At 33.3% G+C, this 10,455-nt stretch overlaps 1 protein-coding gene across 1 annotated transcript; it reads left to right on the top strand.

Moving 5' to 3' along the window:
- Window positions 1-7,036: 7,036 nt before the first annotated feature.
- LOC140866664 (ethylene-responsive transcription factor 1A-like) lies at window positions 7,037-8,092 on the top strand. The gene has a single exon (XM_073271696.1). It carries the CDS (start codon window positions 7,147-7,149, stop codon window positions 7,813-7,815), a length of 669 nt encoding a protein of 222 aa, XP_073127797.1. The 5' UTR covers window positions 7,037-7,146; the 3' UTR covers window positions 7,816-8,092.
- Window positions 8,093-10,455: the final 2,363 nt, after the last annotated feature.

Here is a 10,455-nt window from a genome sequence, read left to right as displayed (position 1 = left end):
AGATTTTTAAATTGATATAATTTATTTTAAAAAATAAAAAAAATTAATTTTTTTTACAAAAATCACGTTTAATCTCGATTAAACACGTTTAATCATGTTTAATATGATCAACTTAGAGTTGACCATTTTTTCCCGTTTTTACCTGAATCTTAGCGTTTTCATCACGTTTCATGTTAATCCCGTTTAATCCGCGTTTAATCTCATTTTTTAGAACAATGGTATCTAGCACACAGACAAACACTATACATGATATAAGGTCTAGTAGCACTCAATACAAAAGACTACCAATCATGCTTCTGTAGAGGGTGTTGTCAACACCTTTGGCAACATCCTCCCTGGACAGTTTTTTATTAGACCCCATAGGTGTACGCATGTGTTTAGTGTTGTCATTCAGAAACTTTTTCATCAAATTTTTAGCATACTTGCTTTGGCACAGAAATATACCATCATGCATTTGTTTCACTTGCAATCCCAAAAAATAGGTTAACTCACCAACCATGCTCGTCTCAAATGTAGAAGACATGCACTTCACAAAATCATCAACAAGTTTATTATTTGAAGCACAAAAGATTATATCATCTACATAAACTTGACAGATTAAGATGTTACCTTGAGACTTTTGCACAAATAAAGTCTTATCAACTTCATATCTTTTGAAGCCAATATTGAGAAAGTACTCGGTTAATCTTTCATACTATGCACGTGGTGCTTGCTTCAATCCATACAATGCCTTTTTCAACTTATACACATAATCAAGATGATTTGGATCCTCAAACCCTTTAGGTTGTTTTACATAAACTTCTTCATTTAGGATCTCATTCAAAAAAGCACTTTTTACATCCATTTGAAAAAGTTTCATTCCCATTTTACATGAAATAGCAAGCAAAAGTCGGACTGACTCAATGCGGACTACAGAAAAAAAGGTTTCATCAAAATCCACCCCTTTAACCTGTGTATACCCTTGAGCTACCAACCTAGCTTTATTTCTTATGATGTTTCCTGACTCATCAGCTTAATTTTTGAAAATTCATTTAGTTCCTATAACATTTCCATGAGCTGGACACGGTACTAAGTACCAAACATCATTTCTAACAAATTGTTCTAACTCTTCATGCATAGCATTGACCCAAAATTCATCTTTTAAAGCTTTTTCAACCTTTTTGGGTTCAATGCTTGACACAAAACAAGAAAATTTTACCTGAGAATACGTAGATCTCATGCACATCAACCCTGCCATCTTTCGATAATCCACTTTATCTTTCCTTCGAGTTTGCATGTTTCCATGTACATCTCCAATGACTTGTGAGGTTGGATGGTTCTTCTGAATTTTGCTTCGAATATTCTTTCCAAATTCATTCACCTCACTGTCCTCATCATTATTCTTATCAGTAAGCTATTCAGATTTTGATTCTGGAACTTCAGTAGGAGGTATTGTCGGAGGTGTTGTAACACCTTAGACAACATCTAAATTATCAGAATTATCAAGCAGATCATCAACTTCATCCTCGGCTATTTTCTTCTTTAGATCTGCAAAATCATCAACTACAACATTAATAGACTCAAAAATAGTTCTAGTTCTCAAGTTGTACATCCTATAGGCTGGGCTATTTGATGAATATCCCAAAAACAAACACTTATCACTCTTGCATCAAACTTAGCAAGATGATCTCTATCATTCAAAAAGTGACATACACATCCAAAAACATAAAAATATTTAAGGTTTGGCCTCTTTCCCATTAGAAATTCATAGGATGTCATAGTAGTATCATTCCTTAAATAAACTCTATTTGAAATATGACATGTAGTATTCAACGCTTTAGCCCAAAAATGTTTTGAGATATTTTTCGAACTTAAAATCAATCTTGCTATTTCTTTAAAAGTCCTATTTTTCCTTTCAGCAATTCCATTTTGTTGTGGAGTTTTAGGAGCAGAAAATTCATGAGAAATACTTTTATTATCACACAAACTTGCAAAAGAAGAGTTTTTGTACTCCTTACCATGATCAGTACGAATCCGGATTACCTTCAGATTGTGGAGATTCGAAATCTTAGTGAGCAGTTTCTTGAAGATCTCAAATGTGTCTGATTTTTCTCTCAAAAAATTCACCCAAGTATATCGTGAAAAATCATCCATACAAATAGAAGAATATTTCTTACCACCAAAGCTTTCAACATCCATTGAACCCATCAAGTCCATATGTATTAGCTCAAGACAGCGTGTTGTCACATATGTTGACAACATCTCATGTGACACCCTAGTCTGCTTCCCTTTTTGACATGCTTCACATACAAATGGAATACCAGATTTTAAGTTAGGCATACTGATGAACTTCTTGGTGGAATTGAACATACTCCTCGTATGAGGGCTTTGAAGCTTAAAGCGCTATTGATTTTCCTTTATCCTTATCTTGTGCTGTAGAGTTCATCTCAAATACTTAAAGGATACTAATCAGTTCAGTTATTTTCATCTTTGAAATATCTTTTACCTCCTCAAGCGCCCAAATTTTCCCATTGAATCTCTTTGGCAAAGACCGAAGAACCTTGTTTACCTTATTCTCGCTAGCAATATGTCCTCCAAGAGCATGCGCCTCTGTAGCTATCTCCCTAAGTCTCTTATCATACTCAGCAATAGTCTCATTCTTATCCATATTGATATTCTCAAATTTTGAGTTTAGAAATCTCAGTTTTGTTCTTCTCACACTATCAGCTCCTTCACAGTGTTCTTGAAGATCTTTCCAAGCATCCTTGGCAACTGTGCAGTCAGCTATGATTCCAAACATTCTCATATCCACAGATGAAAAAATTGCATTGATTGCTTTAGAATTGTAGCTTGAACTTTGTGTTTCCCCGGCGGTCCAAGTTGCTTCTGACTTGAGAATGTATTCTTCTTCTTGATCTAGCATCTTTGGAGGAGTCCAACCAGTCAGAATGCTTTGCCAAGCACGAACATCCATCGCTTTGATAGTATATCGCATCCTTGTCTTCCACAATGCATAATTTGTGTCATCAAGAACCGGCGGTTTCGAAAACAAGTTCGCAACAGTAAATGATTTCTTAATCCCTGTAATAAAATAAACAAACCAGGATAAGTTCTTAGTGTATCAAGAATATGGCTCTGATGTTACTTGTAAGGGAATTGGGGTTGCACATAACCAGTTTGAGGTGTTGTCACAAAGTGTTGAAAAAACCTATAAAAACACTTTGAATAGTATGCAGCGAAAAATAATTAAAGCGTAAATAAAATAAACTAGCAACCACTAAAATAGAATCAAGAATAATTAAGCAAGAGTATAAAATACTCTTGCAGTGCCTTAGAGCAAAACTTTCACTAGAAAACTAATCAACTAGTTTTACAAACCCTTAAAACTAGTGATTATTTCAAAAATAATTTTCTCAACCACAAGTGAGAAAATAAACCATAAAAATTTTCCTAAAAATTATATACGAGATAGAACAATAAAACGAAGCAAGGAGAAAAAACCTTGATTCCAAAACACGTGAGCAGCACACTCTTAGATCAATGATTTTCAATTGTTCTCCAAAGTATCAAGAAATCACGACCGATACAAGTTTCAGAAGATCTTCAGTTCTTCTCTTAATATACGTACGTGAAGCTATTAAACAAATCTCAATTGGTCGATCTCTCGGTCTCTAAGCCTTCTCGTCTAATCAATAAGGCTAAAGAATCCTTTCTTGTAGACGTAGAATTCTAGATCTTATTCCTTTTTTATCAACTCAAATCTACAAAGCAAAGGAATAAAATCATTAGAGATGAGATAATAAATATTATAATAAGATTAATCATATCTCAAATCTAAATAACTAAGCAAATAAAAGATTTAAAACTTGTGGCCAAAGAAAGAAAAAAGATCATAATTAATATTTTTTAAATTAGAAAAGATTTAAGGAATAAATATTCCTTTCAGTACCCGTGTTTAGAATATTTACAATTCAAACTGAACCTAATTTCTATAACAACGAGTTTGTCATTCGATCGATCAGCCATATGTGATAATCGAGTACAAATTATTTGTCTTTATAAGGTAGTATTTGCAAAGAATCTTTATAATCACTTATATTTAGAGGTTACAAACACTACCTTATAAATCTGTAATTTTTTAATTCTCAACACACACAATAGTATTGCAGGACGACAAAACGTGCATGCAATTTGTGTGTTATATAATGCATAGTTGATATAAATCAAAGATATATGTAGTCAATTAAACCAGTGGTAATTTAAATAAAATATATATGGGGAGGAATTTGTCCAATGAATGGTTCACACGGCTGAAAGTTAAATAAAATCCACTTGAATAATTAAAATATTAACAGTCATATATGTATGCCATGGAATATTCAATCTAATAAAATTCGGTCAAATATTACGATATACAGTTCAAATGAGGATGGTTCCTATGTATGCTCCTAAAAATTAATGTCCCCACCCAATAATTCTTAGTATAATCTGCATGCTATGTGTTTGTAAAAATATATATTTTTGATAAAATTATTTTTAAATATGTTTTTTTTTTTTGAGTTTAATCAATTGAATTGCAGATTTTATTTCCAGCAAATTGTTTTCGTTATTTTTGTGTGTAATTATTTGGTATAATTTAAAATAATTCTTCGGAGGTATTTTGCTTATTATCAAAGACGACATCGTGACACTAAAATATCATTATCACAATCTCAACCTTTATGATATTTTATAGTATATGTATTGATTAAAATATCATCATTTGGTGTGAATGAGAAGGTTTGGATTGCCTACATGGGTATAGGCGAGTTGGTAAGGCTTGAGATAATGTGAGAAAAAATTCTCCAACACTGCGGGTTCGATTCTCGTGTAGAGCATATTCCTCATTGAAATATTGTGGGTATGCTCTGGGGGTTGGATTATGTTGTTTTCTCCCTCAGGTATTTGTCTGCTCGTGCACATCTCTCGATTTAAATTCTGCATGGACCAATTGCAATGGCCTCTGACAAATAAAAAAAAACAAAGGTTTGGATTGTTTCCAAATCTTTATTTTATTTGATTTTTGGCTCAAGTTTTTTCATAATTTGAGTTGAAATATATATATATATATATATATATATATATATATTTCACATTATTATATATATATCTTCATATTATAAACCCTTTATTATTTGGATAATACTAAAGATACAAAATTGCGTACAACGATATTTACATCAGTTATTAAGATTTTTTTTGAATTTATCGTTAGGTTCTGATAAATTTTGTGTCTTATAAGAATTTTTATTCGTACAAATTAATATTTTTGTACATATAGCTAGCTAGGGGTGATTAATATTAATGACTGCAATTGTATAGATGATTAGATTTTGATAGGCCATATTTTGATATAAGGTACTTATAAGATAAGAAATAAAAAGTTCTAAAAAAATAAATAAAAAATAAAAAGTTATATATATGCTACATGTACGATGAATGTTACACACGATTATACATAAAGATAATTATAAAGTTATTTCTTATGCATACATGAAATAATGGAAATATCTCTAATTGGGATATCATTGCAAATTGAAAAGTAATGTACGTATAATTTGTGTGTAACCTGCAATGTAAATGTAACATATTAAAAAGAATTAAGGTGTTTGGCAGAGCTTAAAAGCTCTTAAAATGTGTTTGGTAAAATTTTTTAAAAACAGCTTATAAGCTGTCAAAATAAGCTGTTTGACAGCTTATAAGCTATTTTTAAAAAAGTAAGGGGGATGTACTTTTTTAAAAAAGATCTTATTTTAATATTCCATATCTCTAAAATATCCTTGAATATTTTAATAAATCTCTATCTTATCCTCCACTTATTAAATATTAAATATTATTTTAAAAAAATTACAAATCACATAAATTTTTCTAAAAATAAAATATTAAAATAATTTTATTTTTTTAATATAGGTTTATTCTAAAACTATTTTCGTATATGTATAACTCAAAATATTATTTTCATAGAATTATACCCTTTTTGGTAATTTTGACAATAAAAAGAACTTATAATACCAAACATATCAACATTTTTAAGTTATTTAAAATAATTTTATCCAAACACTTTAACAGCTTATTTTTAAAATAAGTTCTAACAGCTTATAAGCTCGTAAAACAGCTTTTAAGCTCTAAGAGCTTATAAGCTCTTTTTAATAAGCTTAACCAAACACCCTCTAAGTCATATGCAGCTAATTTTACAATTTAAGAAGTTGGTGCATAGCACCATTCGAGCGGAAAACAAAAATCTTTTGTGCCATGCAAGTTACATATTAGCAATTAATTGATGCTTGTTTGAATTTTTTTTTTAATGCACTAGTTTTTTAAATATATTACATTTGGCACATGACAATCAAAAGTTAATTAATGTAATCTCAGTGTTACATGAATTGTTGCAGTGAACCCGTTCGACCTCAAGCCATGCATGTCGCAAACATTTTATTATTAAAGGATTAACGCAATTTACCTGTTGGATTGCGATCGAATAATTAATACATCCAACTAGATAGGTCCCAAGAGGTTTAAAAAATGGCACCACTATGCTTAAATTCTTTATGAGAATATTATTTTAAAATTATGAATTATATATATATATATAGTATTGATTATGGTTAACATGACTCACCGTGGTTAACATGACTCACCTAACATGACTCACCGTGGTTAACATGACTCACCGTGGACACAATTATAATTAGCATGTAAATGTTGAAATATTGTAATATAGATAAGAACAACTCTCACCTCTTGAATTAGCTTTTGAGGTGAATTAGATTTAAGTCTCATTTCTAACGGTAAACATATAAGATAATTATGACAGATACAAGACGGGGGATTGTATCATATATGTTGTAATGAATTTAATTAGCACGTGAGTCAAATCTATGGGTTAATTATTTATATGTTTACAAATTAACGTAAATTCCATGAAAGTTCGTTTCTTATATATTATATTTGTTTAATAAATGCATGAACCTTCTTCCAAGTGTGAAACTATACATATATATAAACCCCAACCCACGTACGGCTGCTACGAAAATCGCTGTCCAATATCGCGGATCAAACCATTGAATATTTTTCTTGATATATTTTGGTCATTGTTTTGAATTAATTTTATCGATCGATATCTGCAGAATGGTGTATGAAAATGGTAATTATGAAGCTGATCTTGCTGTTCTCGAAACCATTAGCAGACATTTGCTCGATGATTCTCAGAACCCACTGTTTGTTCCCGGCGAAACAGAAACTGATTCCGATGACATGTTTTTGTACGGCTTAATCAGCGGCGGCGCCAATGCGGGGTGGCTGCAGCCGCCTCCCATCGCTGCCGCGGCCTCGGCTGTTAAGGTTGAGCCGGGACTGGCAATTGCGACATCCCAGATTATAAGTTGTCACGCAGCGCCGCCACATAGGGCGGAGGAAATGGTGGCGCCTCCCGTGTCGCCGCCAAGGCTGTTGCATTTCAGAGGAGTGAGGCGACGGCCCTGGGGGAAGTTTGCGGCGGAGATAAGAGACCCTGCGAAGAATGGAGCCCGGGTATGGCTTGGGACGTACGAGACGGCGGAGGACGCGGCGTTGGCCTATGACAGGGCGGCGTTCCAGATGCGGGGGGCGAGAGCTTTGTTGAATTTCCCTCTTAGGATAAACTCCGGCGAGCCCGAGCCGGTTCGGATCACGTCGAAGAGGTCGACCGCATTGCCGGTTGGTTCTTCGTCCTTAGAACGCAAGCGGAAGACCGCGGCGGCGGTGAGAGGCGGCGTTCAGGTGGCTGACGGCGGTTTGAAGCGTCTGCGGGAACACTAGTCCAATATTCCACATTGATTTGTGGTTGGTTTGTTCATAAAATTCAATTTTCATAGTTTTTTTTATTAAAAATATCAATCTTCATATAATTTCTTTTATTTTTCCTTCATAAATATTATAATAATATCATTGGTGTGATAATCAAATTGTATTCTTTTATTAAACTGCATGATTTATTAAATTCTTTACCATTTCATTTAAACATGTACAATTTGTCCATTTGCATATGAGAATCTTCTTCGATCGTTTTCTCTCAGAATTAATGTCCCCTTGTTGAATTGAAAAGGTCTATCGATTTGATATTGAAACTTGCATAATTTCTTTGTGTCCAAACATAATGTAACTCTCATTAAACGTGGATGAATGAAAGACTCAACTGTTCTATTTTATTTCCAACAGTGAAATAGTAGGTGTTAATAAAATAATTCATTACATAATTCCATGAACTCATGTATCACAACATATAAATCAAATAATATTACTTAGGATTACGTTATCCGTGGACCAACAATGATGATATTGCAATTTATTAAAGGTTACGCTTGGTTGATGACTTAATTAGGAGGACTTGAGAGATGGATCCATTTCAAATTATATTCATCTTGGGTATATTTTAAACCCATCACAATTATTATTGAAATCGTATAAATGGATAATGAGCGGATTTAAAATTCACTTGAATTTTGTTAATCCAAGTAAGACCGAGAATTTAAAAATCAATGTATTTGAAATTAATCAATCCAAATATCTATATAACAAAAACTCCACTGAAATTGTCTACGATCTCTAACCCGATCGAATCATGAAAAATATTATTTTTATGTCTAAATTATAATTTTTCACTGCAAAAGTATCATTAATTTTTAATTTTAATTACTCATGTTACATAGAAATAATGCGTTATATAATGATTTAGGTGAAAAATATTTGACCCATTTAAAATACAACCTTTCGTTCATTCCTAGGTACATCTACTACTATCCACTCTTATCTCTTGCAAAGATCGGGTTCTGACATCTTATAAATACAACCATCTACTACTTCACACTTCTTCATTGCCCTTACCAACCCCATAACCACCTAGCACTTGCACGCATTCGATTCGACTAAATGATTAAGTTGCCACTCCACCCTGCGTAACATCGTCCATCTCTCCATGCTTGCCCTACTCTCGCTCATGCCCAAGCCTAGCTTGTAGTAACCCGAATATCATTTTACGAGCTTAAGTGTTTAAATATGATTAAAAAATTTTAATACAATTAATCGGACAAAAAGAAATCGACTATAGGATGTCAGAAAATGATCCAAAAGTCAAAGTTGACTCGAGTAGTTCGGAAGGTCCGAACATGAATCATAGGGAGATCAGAAGGTCCGATGTGATCGGAGCAAACGTTGGAGTTTAGAAGCAAGATCGGAACTTTCGAACCAAAGATCTGAACATCCGAAGGTCATGCGCACTAATGACGTGTCACCAGCATTTTGACACGCAATCGCATGCATGAGAACATAACGTCTGAAGGGTAGGATTGGAGCTTCCGAACAGGGCAGTTCGGCACATGGAAGACATGCAAAGATCGGAGCTTCCTATCGTGGTCTAATAGGGGCCAAAATCCTCACAATTAGTGTGTGTTTGGAGGTGTTTGAGAGTGTATCAGTATATATTCTTAGGGTTTTAGCATTATACTCGAGAATCGGGCATTAGCAAGGTGCTACGAGGCTTGTAGCGAAGCTGTGCTTGGGGTAGGGCCTTCGAAATCAGTGGGATGATGACAGACACATGTATAGTTCGAGAACTCTATTAGTATTAGGAAGTATCTATTAGCTAAGTTAAGACTTATAGACCAATATTAGTGATATGGTATTATCTTGGTTTGTATGCTTATACTGTAGATACTTGTACTTGTACATCTAGACCAGTTGTTGAGGTACGTAAGTACAGACTGAGATTTATAACAAGTATGCATGTTTATGAGTTGCATATTATGTGTCATGATACATGTTTTATTGTTTTGATATATTTTGTTGTATGTCCATATTCATGTTGAGCCGAGCCTCGTTCGAGATAGCTTTTGTAGTAGGGTCGCTCAGCCCTACATTCCTTGTTATACCGTCGGACACCGAGAGAATCTGTGTTGAGGGAGACTGACGCTACGGTGGTTCGGACGAGTGTGTGGATGTACCTAGTGGAGTAACCCCAGATGATACTACATACTCATTGGTGCCCCAACTGAGCAGAAAGTATGATAACCTAGTACCCAATCATATGCATATATCATACTAGGTTGATATGCTCGTGCTTATCGTATTAAGCGTAGTCACTCACATCCACTAACAATAGGAATAATACTAAGGCTGCGTTTACTTGCCTTGATAAATGAAGGATAAAATTATTAATACCGACTAATCCTATGTTTAGTTAAAAAATTGAAAATCATTATAAATTCTTAAGCCCGTTAATAATGAGATTTAGAATGATTCTTAATCCTAAATTTTAGAAGGGATTCTAAATTTGTATATGGTAAAAAGAGAAAAAAAAATCTATCTCAAATTTAATCCATCAAACTAAACATGTTATTATTTTTTCATAACAACTTCATATTCTATCAAATTATATTAACAATCACATTTTAATCTATCCTT

Source organism: Henckelia pumila, chromosome 4 (assembly GCF_033568475.1).
Source record: "Henckelia pumila isolate YLH828 chromosome 4, ASM3356847v2, whole genome shotgun sequence".
NCBI lineage: Eukaryota > Viridiplantae > Streptophyta > Magnoliopsida > Lamiales > Gesneriaceae > Henckelia > Henckelia pumila.
This window is presented reverse-complemented; position numbering and strand designations above follow the sequence as displayed.

What these genes read in the sequence shown, in the direction of transcription:
- LOC140866664 (XM_073271696.1), top strand. Translation starts at nt 7,147, where the DNA reads ATGGTGTATGAAAATGGTAATTATGAAGCTGATCTTGCTGTTCTCGAA.